Source organism: Pyxicephalus adspersus, chromosome 4 (genome assembly GCF_032062135.1).
Source record: "Pyxicephalus adspersus chromosome 4, UCB_Pads_2.0, whole genome shotgun sequence".
Lineage (NCBI taxonomy): Eukaryota > Metazoa > Chordata > Amphibia > Anura > Pyxicephalidae > Pyxicephalus > Pyxicephalus adspersus.
The window spans coordinates 117891859-117912690 of NC_092861.1; the positions used below are offsets into that span (position 1 = coordinate 117891859).

A 20832-nucleotide genomic window follows, 5' to 3' on the forward strand; every position below is an offset into this window, starting at 1 on the left:
CTCCTATTGTGCTAACAAATCTTTTGGAAACTCTGAAACACACTGTGCTGTCATACACAGAAAGGAAAATGTAATCTTAGTAAATGGACATTTCACAGATTACAGAGATTTTGGGGACTTTATGAAAAGTTATTTTCAATACTTTACAGTTTTCTATGTGACAAACATCAATTTCAACAGATTCACCAAATGTAATTTTGTGTTTATTCATTTTTACCAAATTTCTCAAATAGCAAAAATATTACAAAAAGTTTGCTTTTGTTGATAGCTTCAATCAATCTAGACAAAAGTTCAGCCTATTTTATAATTAAATCCACTTTAAAGAGATATTGTCACTGGTTTACTTTAAAATCAAAGAAAATCCAGCAATCAGGATTTGGCCATAATGTGCAAATATAATCAGCATATTTGTAGAATTATGGCACACCTACCTGCATGGGAGCAATTTCATCTCGGCATGGAACTGTTTTGAGCCACTACATTGAGCCAGGCATGCACGGATGGAAAGATCTATGGCAAAAGAGACCTATTAGACTCTTGCCAATAAAAAAATCCTGCCTATTAGGACTGTTTTGTAAGCTGACTTTACTTTTGCTATATGTCTGGTGTAATTTATTTTTTCCAAAGGAGGGAATCTGTATGTAAAGGTATGCAATCTGGTATGTTGGCTCCCGGGAGCTGGGTACTGGTGGTTTTCAGTGTGATGCTTTTGGCACTAAAAAGCAAAATTTTTAAAGCTTTCCTAACATTACCTAGCTTGTGAAACATGTCTAAACACCCTATAACATTAAGTATAATCCCCTACCTGAGCCCTTATCCCTTAAAAGAAGTTTATAAAGCAGAACCAAAGTATTTATTAAAGAACTCTGAATAAACAAGTGAAAAGTGTGCATGTATATTTGCAAACAGATGTTACTAATGTATTGTCCATATTTTACATTATCTATATGCCAATTGTACTGACATTGCAGTGACATATGTATTGTCTCTTCATAATCTATAGTGGAAGGAGTGCTATACTGGAGAAGTGCTACTGAGTAAAGTAATATAATCATTATCTTACAATGCGGTAATGGAATCTGCCCGTTTGGAAATACAAGAGCAAAATGACATACCCTTGAGGGACAGCTAGTGATAGGACCATGGACTTTGTAAAGCACTGTGTAATATGTTGGAGCTATATAAATACTGTGTAATAATGGAAAGCCAATGATATCTAGGCAGAGCTGCCAGCAGAGCTAAAGCCCAAAGAATCCTGGGCCATGAACTTTGCTCACACAGAAGCTGAGCTTTGACCTTGACTTAAAATAAAATAGTTATTAAACTGTTGGCAATAATGAATATGAAAACCAAATGGGATACTTGGATTAGGCATCCACTTTGTACCGTGAAATGCTAGCTTCTGTTTATTGCAACTTCATTTTACTCTCTAAACATGTTTAATATAATACACTGATAATATTACCCACTTTCTACCCTTCCTTACTGCCCCTTGTTTTCATCCTCTCTTTCCTCCCTTTTTCTACCTCTCCCCCGATGCTCTCTCCCCACATTCCCCCCTTTCCATTGTCCATCTTTCCCCCAATATTCCTATAGTCCCTATGCATCTGAATTGATCTCTGTAAATGAGCGTGATTATGTTGTTTTACTTGATTCTGTCTTTGACTATTTGTGATGCATTTCCCTTATCCCCCCTAATCTAAACTTTAATCAAACTTTAAAAAACAGTTATTTTTTAACTTTTTATCTCTCCCCTGAAGCTTAACAGTTTACTTAACTCCAAACCCCATGTGGGTACAGCAATAGTTTCATGATGATGCCACCCCTTGCGTAGTTAACATTTAATTTCCGTTCATTCCTTGCTGTTCTACTCACTGGCAGAAACATAAACTGGTTGGCAGTTTGGTATTCAGGCAGCACCACCACCACCACATGAATCCTCAATGTCTCAGTCCAGGTAACAGTATCAGTACAGGTAACAGAACAGGTAAAAACTTGGTGGAGAGACCCAAAACTGTTATTTCACTAACCTTTAGAAATAAGCTTTAGATGTTTAGTGACATCAGGCAAAAATGAAGCCCGACAATACATTTAAATGTGCCATTGTCTTTGGCAGAACACTCAATTCTTACAAATAAAGTGTGAAAGAAATTTAAGGCGTTTTTACTTTTTGGTGGACTGACGTTCCAATGTAAATGAAAATATAGATTACGTTTTCCTAAAATACAGTTCAAATTTACTGTATATAATTTGTATGAAGCTTAAATCCTTCTGAATTTCTCTTATCCTTAATGAACTACTATTTAGCTTTGCTTAATACTTTATGCTGGAGGAAATGTATTAGAGAGGCCCAAATTCTCAAAGCCCACAGTGAATTCTAATGTGAAGTCAAACCTATCAAATATAGTCATTCTCATGGTGGTGCTCAGGGCTTTTTATAAATGTGCTTTTCCTAGTTCTTGCATATCTGTGCCAGCTATACGTTTTTGTCCTTGGGAACCCAGTTTCCGAATAATTTTCTATCATTTGTTAGGGTGACGTAAAGGCCAGTGGAAATTAAGTCTTTTGCTTCGAGAGTCATGCTTACATTTATGCAGATAAAAAATCATCTTGACATTTTTTAGATATTTCATGCATTTATTCAGCAGGTTTTGAGCAGTTCAGAACCAGCTAAACAGTTGACTTAAAATCAATCTCTAGTAGCTGAAAATAGAAATAAGAATTTTATCTAAGCACAAATTATGCATTGGAAATATGCAGTGGCTTATTTCATGCCATGGCTGCCCATGTGGCTTCTTTTATGCCAAGTTGTGTCTTGGTGATGGTGCCTGCAAAGGAACACAAATCCCCACACTTTTTTTTGTGTTTTATATCTAACTATTGAAGAGTGAAATTTATGTCTAGCTCAGACACTCAGAAGGGCTGTCCACCAGCTCAAGGGCTCTATTATGAAAGAGAGATGTAATACGCTACTGTCCGTCAATAAAGGAGTCTATTATAGGGTGGAGATGTAAGACTCTGCTTTCCTCCAATTTAAGGTTGATATTATGAAGTTAGGACATAAGACTCAATTGTCCATCTATTAAATCATTCTATTATGAAGTGGAGGTGTAAGGTATTGGTATCCACCAATTATGCAGGACTATTATCCAGAGGCCATGGTATTGGAGACCACAAATTTAAAGGGAACTAATATCAGGCCAGCATTTCTGGAGCATTTATACATTTAGGAAACTATAATTGTTTTCAGTCACTTTTATTTTATCTCTATATAAAATAAAATATTCCCTTAGCACTATGCATTTTCTAAGGAGAGAACATAGCAGCAGTAGTTGTGACATAACTATGGAGAACAAGAGAACAAGAGGTAGGGGGTTCTGCTCCAACCTATTTATTAGTTTACAAGATAGGCAGAAACAGGAAAATAATGCCTTTAACAAAGACATATTGGACTTGATTTCTTAAAGCTCTCCAAGGCTGGAGAGGATACACTTTCATCAGTGAAACTGGGTAATCTAGCATATCTGGAATGGATTTCCTAAAGTAATTTGCTATTTGTTAGCAACTGTTTTCAAACCTGGACCAGATTCATTCCAGAATCCTTGGATCACCCAGCTTCACTGATAAAAGTGTATCCTCTCCAGTCTTGTAGAGGTTTAATAAATCAGACCCATAGTCTACTGGTAGCTATTGGTAGAAGGAATTAAATGTATTATTGGGACCTGGGAATTAACAATACCTATAAATATGGCTACATACTATTTCAGTATTGCACACTAAAAAATTGAGAAATTTTTTTTCCAGTCTTAGCTAATCCATTCCTTTGATAGTCCAATTATTCAAACTACCCTATCAGGACTGGATGGGTTGAATGTTGAAAGGTAATCAGAAATTTGTTTTTCTTAAAGGTTTACATCCTCTTTTTAAATACTAAAGTTTCAAAATAACACAGACACAAATCCGCCTGTAATATGTTATTTTTTTAGGCATGAGCTTTACAGTATGATATATTCTTTATATATCATACATACTATGTGTTTATACCATTGTCTCGCCTTGCACCAATCACTTTAAGAAAGTCTTTGGCTGAATGCCAGAGTCTAAGAACAGAGAACTGGAAACTCTGCCTGGTGTTAAAAAAAAGAAAAATATCCAGTGGAAAATCATTATTTTATCTCTCCCTGTGGACTTTGTTTGTTTCTATCAATAGTACAGCCACATGAAGCATATATATTAAAATAACACATGACTTTTTTGATTTCCGCTACAAAAATTGTGGAGAAGAATGAATCCAGTAACTAAAAAAGAAAATTCATGGGAGTCAAATTCTAGACACAAGAGCTCTGTTGGGTTTGTATTGATGTCTTGATGTAATTTAGGAGAGTTTCCCCTTATACCCTCTTTGTCAGAAACTCATCATCCCGAATAGAAGTTTTTCAATGGGGGCCACAGACAGCAAAAACATTCCATTCCAAAAACTACCAGGTATACAAAGTTTTTGATATATATAAACCTACATTTTTTAATTACTGATACAGATCATATACAATCAGTACAATTTAGCAGAAAATATAACATTCCAATTACAGTAACTAATTCTTCACCTCCTCTGCAAGCCTTTATGGTCAGCAAACGTATGTTGCCTTTTATAGTCAGGGGAAAATTTGTTCATTGTACCCAGCACATTCAAAGTTTTAAACATTTTATATATATTTTCTTTGATCTGTGTGTCAAGGTATAAAAATATATATATAAATAAATAAAATAAAAAAAATGTATATAATATATATATATATATATATATATATATATATATATATATATATGCACGTGTAGCTATAAATGTTTGTGTACACTGTAGTGAAAGAATATAAAATATGGTGAATCTAAAAACATCCTTTTTGCATGCATGCCATCGATCAGCATCATTTTTATAGCACACATAGAAGGTCAAAGTAAACATCTGATAAATTACAATGCCAAATGAGAGTAGTGCTGGAAATTGACCCTGTATAGGTAGTTCCTCTGACTTTCTCCAGTAACGTCTCTGTATCATTAGGAGACATTGAACTAGACAGGGTATAATGAATTTGACACAACAGGTAAAATTAAAATGACAGCCGTATAATCTTCACAAAATGCCCTGTAAATGTTTACGAGCATAGCCAGACATAATTTGTGAGTGAATGTTGGTGTTTCACATGTTGCAGACACACAGTTGTTAGATCTGGAATGAAAAATTCCATTGAATAAGCAGAAAAGTGTTTGAAAGGATACTTCGTATATTTTCGCAGTGCCTTTTAGAGTCTGCTTCTCATCCCTGCTACACAGATCAAAGAGAATTTTTAAATGTACTGCTGTGACTCGAAAAATGAAAGCAACCACTGACAAATAAAAGTGATGAAACAACTATTCCATAACTTTTATTCTACAAACAAATATAAATATTCAATTAATTTATTAAAACTGCTAATGTAATGCTTTTAGGGAATTAGAAACTGCCTTTGGAGTTTGCATAAAAATGTGCAATGCAAATGTTTGTAGCACTTGGCCTTAGTGATACACCACAATCCTGCCAGTGAGGCTTTTGTATCAAACCAAAGAGTTTGTTATTTAAAATGCAGTGGACACTGTAAGTCATGTTTTATTGGTGTAGCACATTATCATTGTGTAAACTTAACCTTTTGGCGCGCCTGCTTCTAGAAACATGGCGAAGATGGAAGGCATATGAAACATCTGCTATATAAAATCCTTGTATGTATAGGGCCTTCCATGCAACAAACAGTATTTTACCACGTTCCGCTCAAATCTAATATATGTATAATACAAGCCAAATTTGCATTCAATCCTAAAAGGTATTAAATTGATTGTGATATCTATGCTACTATTCCTAATTTCAAAATTGGAGCAGCACAATAGATTTACAGCATCAACTGGCTTTCTTTTTTTTAATGAAGGGATTTACCCTAGAACTGCTAATATAAAAGTAATGTACCATGTACAATGCAAGAAAGTGCTGCTGAGGTCTAACTGACACACTGGACAACTCACAGCTTCTGGATCACAAATGGTTTCCTATGCTCTCATCTATAGAAATTCTGCCATAAGAGAAACATTGGGATTGCCGGTACTGAGCTCTCCTTTCTGGTACATAGAAATTCTGTACCATGTAGAGTTCAAGAAAGTGCTGCTGATGTCTAAAGGACATCAAGGACACCTCATGATTTCTAGACCACAAAGCTGTCATCTATTAGAATTTTGCCATAGGAAAAATATGGAGATTGCCAATTCTGAGCTCTCCCGAACATAGAAAACATAGAAATTCTGTACCATGTACGGGCCAGAGCTGCGGCCTACCTGTCAGACTGCCAAAGACCGGGGGTTGGGAACCCCTGCTCTAAAGGATATTCAAGACACCTCATGGTTTTTGGACCACAAAGGTGTTCTACTATAATAAAAACATGGAAGTCGCCCAGCATAGGTAACCTAGACAAGTCATAGACATTGTCACAGGTTGCCAGACATTGGGGACCTAAACTATACAGATATGGTCTATTGACTTTCTCTAACTAAACACTCCAATTCCCAAACCTTTATACCCGCCGATGGACCAAAGCAATGTACATTTCTGCAATGGGCCTGTTTATTCGGATACAACTTTTAATCGCTTTTTGACATTTATGGCAATTTTGGTAGCTTGCCACTTGGAAAGTATGCAAAAATATAAAGGTCAAATTGTGTTATAAACTATATGAATCTATTTTCCAATGATATGTTTATAGCATATTGTTTTCTAGAAACACTGCATTGTCATCACAAATATTGTATCAGTTTCTGTTTTTAAAGCTGCTAATGTCAGCAATGCATCAGCAAAGGTTCATACTTTCCTAGTTTCGTAATATTTAAAACACAGGTAGCTTAATATTCTAATTTTCACTATGACCAATCAGTTTTCAAATGGTGCTTTTCCATTAAGGTTTAAAACAAGATGTGTGCCTTCATCATAACACCCCTAAAAAGCACACATTTTTGAATAGGCCACTAAATTCAACATTTTATATAATGGTTTAGGTAACTTTTTTCATTGTTATTTTGAGAATTTTAGAACCCTAACACAAAGCATCACAACTGACTCTTGTATGATGCTATTCCCACTTCCCCCCTATATGCAAAGCAGCACAGGGTAGCACAGTATAAAAAATATGGATACCTGTTCCAGACCCCAGCAGATTTACATGTAACGTCTGATCCTTGCACTTGTAATGTGACTTCACGTTCCAAGCTCTCGGATATGACTTTACAATTACATCTGCTAGGTGCTGGAACAGTTTGGCTATTATATAATGTTTCCCTATGAAGCTCAGCATCTGTGGGTGAAAAAGAAAACAAAGCAACTCTGGAAGTAGCGGGATGGCAGGCTGTTGAATACATAAAGAATAAATTGACACCCCAACATTAGGTGGCACCCTAGGTGACTTGCCTACCACCTATTACTAGACAAGGCTTGGTGATTACCTGTCCATCTGCCCATGGGAGACTTTGAGGATTCATTGTAGATGTCAGAGCTGGCATAAAGAAACAAACAGCAAAACAGGGACTAGCCATCCAACATATCTGGAAGTATGTTGCTTGAAAATGGCCCTTCAGCTGCCATAGCTCTTTAAAAGAAAAAACTGATGGTGACCATTACCTTTTCTTTTGTTATTCCTTGACTGTCAGCTTAAATCACTTTATAACATAATGTCTGTGTTGTCTGTCTATGTCCATTTCTGTCTTTGTTAGAATATCTCTTGAGTTGTTGTTTATTATAGAGAATAAAATAAACCCCTTATTTATAGTAAGTATATTAGTTTTCTTTTTTTCAGGCTTATTTACCTTTTTATTTATTTTTGTATTTTTTATTTTCACCTGGCAGACCTGTATATAATATACATTTCAGTCCCTTTGTAGTTCCACTCTCTTCTCACTTCCCCAACATATGTACAGGGGCAGCCATGGTTGTCACACAATCAAACCTGTTTTCATTTGTTCATCTTTATTGCATGATGGATTAATGGTACTAATAGTTTACACAAGAAAGATACCAATATTTTGCTGTCTTTTCAGTTTACTGGAACTGACAAAGCCATTGTATGTCAGCAGGATCAAAAGGTATTTTCTGTACCTGCTGAAAATGTTCTTATCCCAAAATGTGAAAACCAATGGAACAACCACATCTAAGGACTGTAATATATAATTTCAGATTCAAAATTTAATAAAAAGGAACTCCTGTAAGTATTTGCATCTAAAACAACCATCTGACATAACCGCACTGCAAGAAGAGAAAATAAACCTAAATTAAACTAAAAAAAAAAAACAAAGAACCAAAAGAACAATCTGTTTATGGAATCCCCATGGCTTCTAACAGTCATACACAGCATGCCATAACCTCAACATGTCGGGGGAAGGTACAGGAACAGCACACTCCCTACTGACTGCCAACACAATTAAAGCAGCATGAGCACCGACAACAAATTATTCTGGGTTTCTGGTTTATGAGATTAACAAATTTAAATACAGGCAACACTTCCAGATTTAGAAAATAAGAAAAAAATGTTAGAGTGAGATCTAAACAACTCATTTTGTCATTTACAAAAAAGTTTTCTGCAGCAGAACTTTTGGAAAAATTACTTCAGCCATTGGCAGTGGGTTGTGCTGAAATTGACAGTAACAGTTTATATTTAAAGTAAACCTGTAATTTAATGTCAAAGTCATCCTTTCCTCTTCTCACAAGATGGAAACTCTTTGGTGTCTGTAGTCACCTTTACATTGCTCCCCCTCCACTCCAATACCTGCTACTAAAACAACAATGGCATCGACAACTGTCTACAACAGTGGCCCCCAACCTTTTAGAGCTCACATACCACTAAATGCACAGACCCTGGGCTGTGCATGCGTGGGGAGCCGTGTGTCACTCAAAGGGGAAGAAAAGTGGCATCATGATGCCAGAACCCGCCCACTGCCCTGAGCCTGTGATCCGTATGGGAGACATGATCTGCGGCTCTGGCTGGTGTCTTTATCCTGACTCCACTGGGGGGTGCACCAGCCAGAGCCATGGCCCGCCTGTCGGACCGCTGTGGCCCACTAGTGGGCCGCGGACCAGGGTTTCGGGATCCCTGGTTTACAATACCAACTATTGCCAACAATTTTACACTTTCTCACACTGTACCTCACCTACTGTATGTGACATTGGGACCCCTTGTTTGGCCATTTAGGCCCCAAGTGCGGCTTTAAAAGGTAGTAGATAGCATAGTATTTGCTCCTCCGTATCCAAAGGTACTAGGATTTTTGAAGACCTAGGGAGGTGGGGGCTGGATTTATCATTTTTTGACAGCTGTAATTTAGGAATTTCGGTATAGGCCTCAAAGGTATTTTTTTGCATTAAGACCTGATACATGGATGCTTGTAAACAATATCAGAACAACATTCAGCATTTACAAAGCTTTAGTCGAGCTTCAAAGTGATTTTTTAAAAGCCTTAAAAGACCCTTCAGCCAAGCTGTAAGTTCTTTGCTGAAACTGATGTTACTGATGTTTGTATACAGGACTAATAGCTCTATACAATAATTACAAGAGGCACTGCATTCGGCTATGTTATCAATATTATTGTTTTTATTTATCAATTTTTTAAAACATATATTAGGCATAAAATTAAATATGGAAGTGAAAGGAACCTCGTTATGGGACCAAATAAAAGTTTACCTAATGCAGCTGGTATGACATATCTACAAAATCTCCATATATACATGTCAGGGCTGCAGGATGTCAGCAGGAGTCTGCTGCATGATGTCTTCCAGATCAATGTCATGAGCTGTTCTCCTTCCCCACCTGCGTAATATGGAGTCATCATCTTAGAACAGCCTTGACAGCTAAGACGCTGAGCCTAAATTTTAGCCCTTTAAAGGGAATTGAAAAAGCAAGCGCTGTCTCCATGCACATCACAAAGTGCCACTGAAACAGTTCATAACTAGAACATGATGTAATGTATGTCACTGCAGATTGGATCATTCATTAGGCAACCTAACGAGTAAGGTTAATACATTGCATTTTAATTAAGGATATATTTAAATCACTGGAAATTATGGAATAACAAAACTGCTAACATAGAATCTAAGCTATTTCATCTTTAGGGTTACAGTTCCAGAACATTAAAATGAAAAGTTGCCAAAAGAATGTCTGGAAAACAATGTGATCTTACAGTTACAGAAACAACTAGAAATTTTACTTACAGATGCACAAAATTGAAATCCACTTGCAATGCCCCCAAATTACCAACTTCACAACAAATGAAGGTTACTAGAATATTGTTACTGCAAAGTAACAATAAAAGTACAGAAAACACAATAAAAGTAAATGCATTAACATGCCCACATGTCCTCGTTGGGAAAGAAGTAGATAAATGGAGAATGCCCCTTTTAACTTTGCTGATTCAGAAAATCTAGCAGATATTGGGGGTTCAATGAGCCCTATGGACAGTGGAGCCCTTTGGACACAGCAAAACCCAAAAAATAGGATACACATGGATAGAATAATAAATAGCATCAACACAGGCAATTGAATTTAATCATTTTGCAGATGAGGTTAACAGCATTTTTAAAATAAAGATAACGATTATGCAGCAGCACATGCAACTATTTCACTTGACCCACCTACACTACAATTAGAGAAATACTCATCAGCAGAACCTCTAAAAGTCCGGTCAGAATTGTGTATTTTTACAATCTAGATTAAAAATATGTCCTAAACAAAAATACTCCATATCATTGGTCTGTTCAAATTAAAAGCCCCCAAAGTATGTCCTGTTGACCTCTAAGTTTTATGGGATAAAGTAGTCATGGAATCAGGGAAAGCCTTGGTAGAACCATGAGCTTGATTCACTCAGAAGCCTTATTTACTTAGCGGCCCGAGGGAGACTATTTCATTGACTAAAGTGAAGTTCTAAAATATGAAAGCCAGGAAATTATGTACACTGTTGCAGGGTATGTAACCAGATATAAATCATACAAGTATCCCTGTAATACTTTCTGGGGAAATTACCTAGAACAAAGGTGTCAAACTCAAAGAAACAGAGAGACAAAATTAAAAACTTAGACAAAGTTGCGGGCCAACCTTGAAATTTATTGAAAAAAATTAGGAAATTTTTCCTTCTCATTAGATTTAAAAAAGCTTTTCATCTGGAGAAAAAAAGGTTTTGCTTCACATTCAATCTGGAACAAGCTTATAATAGAGAAAGAGGCACAAATATTTTTTTTTATTTTATTTAAGAAAAAATCCTATGCCTCTTTCTCTATTTGTAGCCTTCTGTGTTACATTTTCAATGGTAACCTTTTTGTACAGGCTAACAAAAATAATACCAATATTCTTCCAAGAAAATCCAACCATTCAAGTCTATGCCTTGGAGTAGCAAGTAAAAGTACAGCTGAGGGGGAGAGCTGGGAATGCCAGACACGGCCAATGCAGAGCTAAATCCTATGAGTGGCCCGCCACTGAAACTCCCTCTTCATTGAAATTGCGCCACTACTAAAATTCCCGGAATTATTGGCGTCTTTAAAACAGTCCAATGCGGGGCCACGCATAGGCAGAGAGCCCACTGGTCTATAGACGCAAGTGATGCCGGGAATTGTAGTATCTGCATTATTTCAATGCAGCGGTGGGCCAGCTGCAGTTCATATTTAGGATTCCTTTGGGGGCCAAAAAAAAGGACGTTAGGGGCCAAATTTGGCCCCTGGGCCAGAGTTTGACACTCCTGGCCTAGAATGAGTATGCAGTAAGTAACGTCAGACCACAGATCTGTGTTCTCCTTCTGTTAAAGTGATTTTAAGGTACAAGGATCATCATGGCAGTCAAAACACGAATAAGATCACTGGGCAGAACTGATAAAAATCATTAAGCAGTATTTCTGCTTATTAAATAAAACTGTGTACACATATACTCCTTTCAATAGGTTCTGAATAATAAACAGTATTTTGTATACACTGTGTCTTCATTCCAGGAGCGTTTTATTATAGTGACACAACTACATATCTTACTTCAGCTTTAGTTATACTAAGTCATACCACACAAGAAAAAGAAATGCTATAATCATACATTTAACACAGGATATTGAACAGACAAGACTAAAATTCTCACTAAAACCACAAACTCTCCAAAGGTTTGGAATTTTAGAACTTTAATGGGGGGGTAAATGATCTTCTGTTAATGTATATTTACTTTCCTGGGTGATGTGGTGTGTTTAAAACCTGTTTTACAACAAATACACTTAGGGCTCCATTTACAACAGGGAATCTGACATTCATTCCAGAACCTTACAGGTCCATGAGTAATAATGGCAGTAATTGATTCCCACGAAGGAGTGTTTGAGGGAATGTTAGATTTCCTGTTTTATAAATAGAGCCCCTCTAACCCTTTTCAGTTGTTTTAAAAGGTTTGTTTCAATAGTGGATTCGCCAGCAGAACATACCCACCTTTCCTTTACCTCCCTACTGCTCCCCCATCATCAGGAGAGAACTAAGAATGCCTAGTTCTTCTGTGTATGGAAAGCATATGACCACCCACATTCTCCATGTGACAACACTAAGTTTGCCAGTTGTCCATTCTAGCACCTAGCGCTCTCATATGGCGGAGGAGAAAGAGTCCTAAGCCCCTTTGAAGCTCCTTGTTGCAACTTGGAGTCTATGTAGACCAGTGTTCAACCCAGGCATTTTTGTAAGCCTGATGGTAGGAAACTGTAGGCAGATGGCAGTCTATATTTTGAGCCAACTCTTCAATAACCACCCAAAAAAACAGCCAGGTGGTGCACCCGACTAAAAGGGGCTTGAGAGAACACTGTAGACCATTTCTTTATTGTTTAGATTTGCCAAGCATTGGGGAAGTGCAGGTCATATAAAGGAAGTGGAAAAAAAGAGAAACAAGAACACCTAACTAAATAATAATAAGGGGTAGAGTAATCTATTGGCATTTATTACAAGAACTATTAGTTACTAGTATAGTGTATAGTAGAAATCTGAACCATTTTTCAAGAGCAAAAGTTTTTAGTTAATGATGGGATAAAGGACGGGAAAAAAAATTATACTATTTAATTACAAGTATCCATGAATTTTAGTGCTGACAATAAGGAGGACAATATGTTTAACTTGACCCTGGTATTCATGGATATGATCTCCCTTAGATTAATGGTTAAATCTATAGGGAACTGAGAGGTACAAAAAGTCCTAATAATTACTTTAAAACTCACTGGGAACTATAAAAAAATGCATAGCATTGATTGATATTACAGGTCTGCACACACCCCACATATAATAACCATGCTTATACAGTAGTCTACATTAGGCTAAAATCACTAAGCTCCTCTACATGTGTTATTTACGTCATGACATATGACATTTGATTCCCATTTGGATCCCTACTGCTAAAAAATATCATTATGCAAATAATAACTAATATAGCTTGGTGAACTGAGCTGATTGTAAATTGAATGCACCAACTGGCTACCTTCACCTATAATCCCATCTGAACATAAAATACTGTATAATAAGACTGCACATTTTATTTTTTCTATTGCTTATATATTTGCCAATTTAGGGCAAATTAACAGTTTTTCTTGAAATGGATCCCCACCTCCTACCCCCTTTTACTAACCTTGCCTAACCTTTCTTTCCACATTGGAGCCAGCAACATTATTGAGAGTTGGGTATAGGGAACCATGTGACCTGCTCCCCTGGGAAAGTGCTCAGGCCTAGCTGGAAATCACTAGGCCTGAGTGTTGTTACATGAACAGAAAAGTAATTCTATTGTTTACCAGGTTACCAATATCACTGACTTCAGTCCTGAGTATGAGGAGGGAAGGAGTGTAAATGGAGATTTGCAAAGTTACTCCGTTTCCAAAGCAACTGTGTATTTATGTCCTAGACCTGGATGCAAACAGTTAAATTCCAACTCCAATAATCCTACAATGCACAGTTTTTGCAGAAACAGGGTCACAGGGTTACTGAGTCAATCCTGCAGTAATTCTAGAAGCAATAGCTCCATGTTCCTCTTTTCTGATGTGGTTTTTAAATGCACAGAACATGCTATAGTTATTTTTATACAGTTCTACTGAACTAAAAATACATCTGCAGTTTTGTTTTTTCAGGGTCACCTGCCATTAGGACCCTATAAAGCTTTTTTGGAACATTGTATTTTTTTTGCTGTAAAAAAAAAGCGTAATAAAGAACCTTAGAAGTTACTTTATATTAGACACATACTGATTACTAATCATGAACCTAATATGACTCATTTTGGCCTTTATTTAATTTTATGTTATTTTTCCATGTTATTTAGTTAGTTAATTTTCACTTGTAGGTGCACCTTTGTAGTAAAGACGTTCCTTAGTATATAATAATATTATTACTATAATACTATATTAATAATACTATAATATTTTACATATATAAATACTGTTTTTATCATTTTATATTATCAATTGATATGAATGTCTCTATGGTACTGTGCATATTCCCTACTGTTCTGTCTGCCATGACATTTTTTTTTCTTGCAGAGGACATGTGTCTGTGTACAATCAGAATGTATACCACAGCAGGAGGCCTTTTTTCCAGCAAGTCTCACAGTGGGCTATCAACATAATTAAGTAGACATAATCACTGTGTATGATAAATCATTGCTTATATTTCTAAACTGCATTTTTGAATAAAATAATATTCATCACATTTATTACAAGCATTCTTGCATGTCATTGTTGCTAGACTTTTGCAGTCTTTTTGCAGCCACAACTCAAACTATCCCATCATTGACTGTATGGCATTTGTTACGGTGAGCTTTCTATTTGTGATAACAGTGGACCATGCATGTGTATTGTGCATGGCCATGTGTAGTCCTTATTAGAAGCTTGTGTGAAAAAGCAAAATAACAACTGAAAGACAGGGAGTGTTGCCTTATAACCTCCTACCCTGTTTCCCCGATTATAAGGCACTCTCTTATATTTTTTGAAATGCCAAAATATGCCCTGGGTCTTATTTTCAGGGGATGTCTTATTTTTCCACGAAGACTACAGTACACATTTATTGTTGAAAGTCACTCATGATCACTCATGTTCCATTGATTGTCCCCTTCTGATCACTCATGTGCCGTTCATATTCCCCTTCTGATCACTCATGTGCCGTTCAAATTCCCCTTCTGATCACTCTATGCCATTGATTATCCCCTTCTGATCACTCTATGCCATTGATTATCCCCTTCTGATCACTCTATGCAATGATTGTCCCCTTCTGATCACTCTATGCAATGATTGTCCCCTTCTGATCACTATGAAATGATTGTCCCCTTCTGATCACTCTATTCCATTGACTCCATTGTCCCCTTCTGATCACTTACCCGTAATTAAGTGCAGGGATCTCCGTTAGGGCAGGGATCAGCAGCTTGCTTCCTTGTTCAGAATCGCGGGGGCACGTGTGCAGGCTTTTTACTTTCAGTTTGGCTCAGGAATAGACACGCCCTGCAGCCAGCATCAAAGACACACAGGCTGCAGCCAGCATAAAGGACACACACGCAGGATCAGATATCTGGAGCTGTCTTATAAACGGGTGAGTGTCTTATTTTAATTATTTTTTTAAAAATCGGGGGTGGCTTACTTAATGGAGATGTCCTAAAATCGGGGAAACACGGTAAGAAGTGCCTAAACAAGAAATTTCAAAGCAGGGTCATAAGAACTTTCCATCCCTAGTGTACCAATTTCAAATCTAGGGTCATATATATGGGTTTGTATGTTCACCCTGTGCTTACGTGGATTTCCTCCAAGATTTCCAGTCTCACATCCCAAAAACAGTAGGTTGATTGGCTTCCCTCCAAAAAATGTCCCTAGACTAATGTTAGAATATACCTGTGGTAGGGGCAACTAGGCCTCTTTTACACTTAAGCCATGTCCAAGCACATGTCCACCGGTTGCCAAGTGTCAGACCACACCACAGGTTAATGGGTTTGTATGCATTGCGCTTGGCGTTGCCAGGAGTTTTTATCAAGTAAAAGCAACCAAATGGGCAAATGATGAATGTTGCTTTTGGAAATGGTACCAGTAGAATAAGAGAAATTGGGAGCATAATTGAGTCTGTGATACAATGCTGCAGTCAATTGCAAGTCTAAAATGGGCTATAGGAACATGAGTAAGGACTCTGTAAGAGTGCAAGATGTTGGTAATAATATATATATTATATATATATAATATATTATATATATATAATATAAATATATATATATTTATTTATATAGTGAGTTGGTTTAAATGCTTACTCTTGAATTTAGCAAACATGTATCATTTGCTACACTGCACATTATATAGAGTCCAACAGGAATTGTGTTTAGCAGATGAGTTTTGCCTTAGTTCAGTATAAAAGTTTTGTTTGTAAACTTATAGTTCCATCCTGTATGTAATCATAGTCACCATGGCGGACCTCTTTTCACCATGGAGCTTTGACTGTCTTTGGCTAGACAAATGTAATCCATAAGCTTTGTCTGATCTCTCTTTCATGCATGTAATTGATGCTGGCTGAATCCTGGCATTAGAATCATTCCTTATATTTTTTTTTTTCCAAACTGTTTTTTGCAAACTCAGTGTTTTATATAGGTCATTGCTAGGAATACTGTGGTTATTTCAGCTGTCGAGCGAACACCCCCACGATTAACAAAACAACCAGAGAGAGTTGTAGCTGTGAAACAGCTGGACAGCCACAGGTAGCCCCGGCTTCTAGGTCAGTTATTTTTGACAACCCCCTGTGGATTTGCTATGCATTGCCTCACATTTGGTGCGCTCAAGACCTCTACACCTGCCCTTCGCTTTATTACGCTTTAACCACAAGGTTACAGAAATGTTGTCGGCTGTCAGTCCAAAAATTTTTACAGGCTTGGAAGGAATTATCTCTTGTCAAAATGCTGGAAAATCAGCTGCTTTATGAGAATACAATATATACAGAGAGACATTGTTTCACCTGTTCACAAGGCACTTTGTTCGTCACTCTGTGTCAGTCTTCTGTGCTTCCTACAGCAATTTGTGTCAACATGAATCACATCCTTGGAAATAAGAGCACTGGTAGCACTGGGAATTGTAACAGTGTCCCCACAAGACAAGTACTCCCAAATGCTCATCTGCATTAAAGATAGCTTTACTTTTAGTATGCGTGACATGTCAACTATTTTTTCACCTCGCTACGGTTAATACGGTTTATACATCATACGAGTTACTAAAGGGATGGTTGTATAGGTTGATTACAAAAAGAATTATGTCCCAATTTATAAGCAAGGAAAGTCATTTGTATGTCAGCAAAGCTATATCATGTCAATGAAAAATCAGTTTAACGTGACAATAAATGGCCAGTCTTAAAGGAGACCTACCAGAAATAAATGTTGCATTCTAGTAACAGTATGCAGTAAAGCGTATAGTAATATTATAAAATACACAAATTTGTTGTTTTTATGCCTTTTAATATTTGCAAAGGTCTTCTTATTTGATAAAGACCAGCACATGAGAAAATGCCCAGGATTGGACAAATGACAAAATATAACACTGCCAACCTGGTTTGCCAAGGTCATCTTTTATTCACAATAAATCTTTAAAAAAAAATGTTGCAACTACTCAACACCCCCTGGCGGTGTTATGATTTGTTCACAACTCTTGTCACATTTGCTGGACAGTTTGTTCTGCATATTGATGAGGAGAATCATATCAATCAATGAATGTGAATATGAATGTGAATTAGAGAGAAACATACAAAATAATATAATTCTAAAGATTGTCAGAATCTAGTAAATTTTGTGATGGTTCTCCTTTAAGTAAACCATTCAGATGGTTTGTATGAGATTGTCTCATGAATGAGAACTAGCTGCAGCACTGTCCTGGTTAATTCTAGGGCACAGCTGTTACTATGAATTCACCTACCTATGCTATTAGAGTAACAAGCCTTCATCTATTTCATGTCAATTTACGAATGTGTCACCTAGTGTGAAACACAGAGCCTTGCCAACCTCCAAGGTGATGAATGAGCAGCACACATGGAAGGATTCACATGTTTCATAGGTATTTCTGGATATAAAAGGCTTTTTTTAGCCTTAAGCAGAGAAAGCGTTATTTTAGACACCTGGTTGGTCAACATATCTATGCACAAACATCCTAGATTGCAGAATATGTTTAGCATGCTGGTCACTTTCCTCCTGAAGGTACAAGAGAATGTCATTATTAGGATGCATTAGCCTGTAACCCAGGATGAGCTCTAGTCTGCTAAAGATACTCAGAAAGCTTATAAGCAAAGTACAAATTGTCCATGTACCATCTGAAAGAATTTTCTATATTACAGCACAGTTTAAACATACAGTAAAAAGTAGATGAATATCAACAGTTTGAACAATAAAACTTCCTTCCTGTAATAAGTTTGCATATTAAAAGGATCATTGCGTTAATTACACGTCATTCATTCAAGTTATGTGTCATTGGGTTCAGCAACTCCATTGACAACAGTGCCATCGGTTGGCAAGCATTATGTTTTGAAGGGCAGCTGACCAAGATTGTGGGTACCAGGCTGACCCTCAGCAAAGCACAGCTGCTCTTTGCACTGTATTCTCCATAAATGAACTGTATAACAGACACAAGCAGGGGGTAGCTCTAGAAATAGCATGAAATTGCTTTAAAAAGCAACTGTTTTCAGAAGCCCCCATTTTTAGTGTGCTGACCTCTGAAAAGTACAGGGTTATTGACCTCTTCTCTGGAAGTACTTTGACTTGGAAAAGTCAGCTTAGCACAAGTCAAGTGAGTTGGGACGCAAATTTAAAGAGAACCAGTCATACATAAGCTTTATGGAGTAAATACACATACTGTCTTAAATTACTATTATTTTGCAGGTGTAATGGCTGGTGAAGCTAATGGTCCACTTTGATCTGACAGTTCATAACCGGTCAACTGGCTCCTAAGTAGTGATAACCCCTTGGAAATTTTAGCCTCTTAGGTACATTGTTGCATTTTGCACAATAGATAGACAGCATGCATTATGAGTATACTACCTGACTTTGGATGACCTCTCAACTCCAAACCTCAAAGCCATCCATAGCTAAGTGATACAACTGAAAAAAAGCCACAATGATCCTCCAGCATTACAGTACGTTTAGAGTTACTAAGCTAAAAAAGTATGCACATCAAGAGTTTTGACTTTACTATGACTTACTAAAATATGAACGCTTGTATTAGTATATATATAAAAATATTTCATTGGCAAAGCTTGGGTTTAGAAAAGGGCTTGAAAACCATGCGGTCAACACTTGACCCCAGCAACCTGCAGTTGCCCATCTAGGTCAACCAAGGTTCAAGGTAGGACATCTACTGTCCTTCAGAACTCTTTGCAAAGGTTGGAAAGGATTTCCATTCAAGTCTATAAAAAAACACTTCAACGCAACTTGCATTTAAAGCGCTCTCCTTTGTTCCTCCATCGATACGGTTGGAAAGCGTTGAACCACATGCTTACTACTCTTATTCTAGCCCAGCATTGACTGGTTCTCTTTAGCATTAGAGCTGAGAAACTTGAAGAACTTACCTGATTTTTCTGCCCAGTGGGAAAGAGATGATCCGACCAGCAAAAGACATCCCATGAAGCACATCTGCCCCAGCAGCAAGGCTTTCCTTTTCCTGCGGGTCCTGCTCCTCCACTTCTCCTCCATCATCCCTGGAAGGGTAGCCAGCTCCAGGTTCCTGGGGCTCATCCCAAATCTAGTGCAGACAATAGATGAATGCAATGTACTCCAAGCACAGCTCAGCCCAGATACTTGAATACAGTGTGACTCCTTGTGTGCCCTAATCCATGTTACACCAGCCTGGGCTGATCACTGTGCTGTGCTGGTGACGCTGAGCTGCATGATGTAGGCACACAACACTCTGCTGATGCTGATGATCATGGATAGCTGCTGAGACTCAATACTGGATTCATTCACACAGCAGCTGTCTGATCTCCATTAAACAAAGGCAGAGACAAGAGTGCTGCTCACTGCTGAAACTTTACAATCAGCAGCACAATATTGCTTCCAATTCCTCAGACTTCTCTATTCTCCGCCCTGCTTCTCCTTCCCACCCCTCTCTTAGCTTTATTTTCCTCTTTTGCTGTTCTTGTGAGGCTCTGATACTACAGGGACTGTGCAATCTGGATTAGATCTGTGACATGCTCTGAGTGCAGGAGACTAGGAGGAGGGCTTGTACTGTCCATGGGTGATGATCAGATGGCCTCATTAAAGTGTACCCAAACTCAGAAATTTCACATTTTAGACAACACTTTTATGTAGGGTAAAAATTATGTTTGTTTTTTTTTTTCTAAATGCAACACCCATTTTTTTAATAAAAAAAAAAGGGTGCAGCACCGCCCCCTGATTCTCGATCGCCTAAGCCAGGGGTGCCCTACAGGTGGATCGCGATCTATTAATAGATCGCCAAGGATCGCGGAGCCCTGTCTTTCAAAGTAAACTATACTGCGCACAGGAGGTATTTAATCCAAGTTTTTATTGTTGGTAGATCATTTTGACTTGGTCATTTTAAAAGTGACCTGCAAGCCAAAAAAGTGTGGGCACCCCTTGCCTAGGTGATAGAGAATGAATGGGAGCGCAGAGCTTCCCGGGATACCTACGTAACACATCTAAGGAGTCTCTAGGGTGCTCCTTCTGTGCATACACAGAAGAAGTACAGCGCTGCGTAATATGTTGGCGCTATATAAATCCTGTTTATTAATGATAAAAATAGTAAAAGAAGCTTTTGCCCACATAGAAAAAAGTGTGCTGA

At 37.5% G+C, this 20832-nt stretch overlaps 1 protein-coding gene across 1 annotated transcript in view; it reads right to left on the reverse strand.

The window, feature by feature from the left end:
* SLC24A3 (solute carrier family 24 member 3) overlaps positions 1-20177 on the reverse strand; it is a 215611-nt gene extending 195434 nt beyond the window's left edge. Inside the window, exon 1 of the mRNA XM_072409413.1 lies at positions 19604-20177. Within this exon, the coding sequence (XP_072265514.1) occupies positions 19604-19769 (166 nt within the window). The 5' untranslated portion in view covers positions 19770-20177. The remainder of the gene's footprint in view (positions 1-19603) is intronic.
* Positions 20178-20832: the final 655 nt, after the last annotated feature.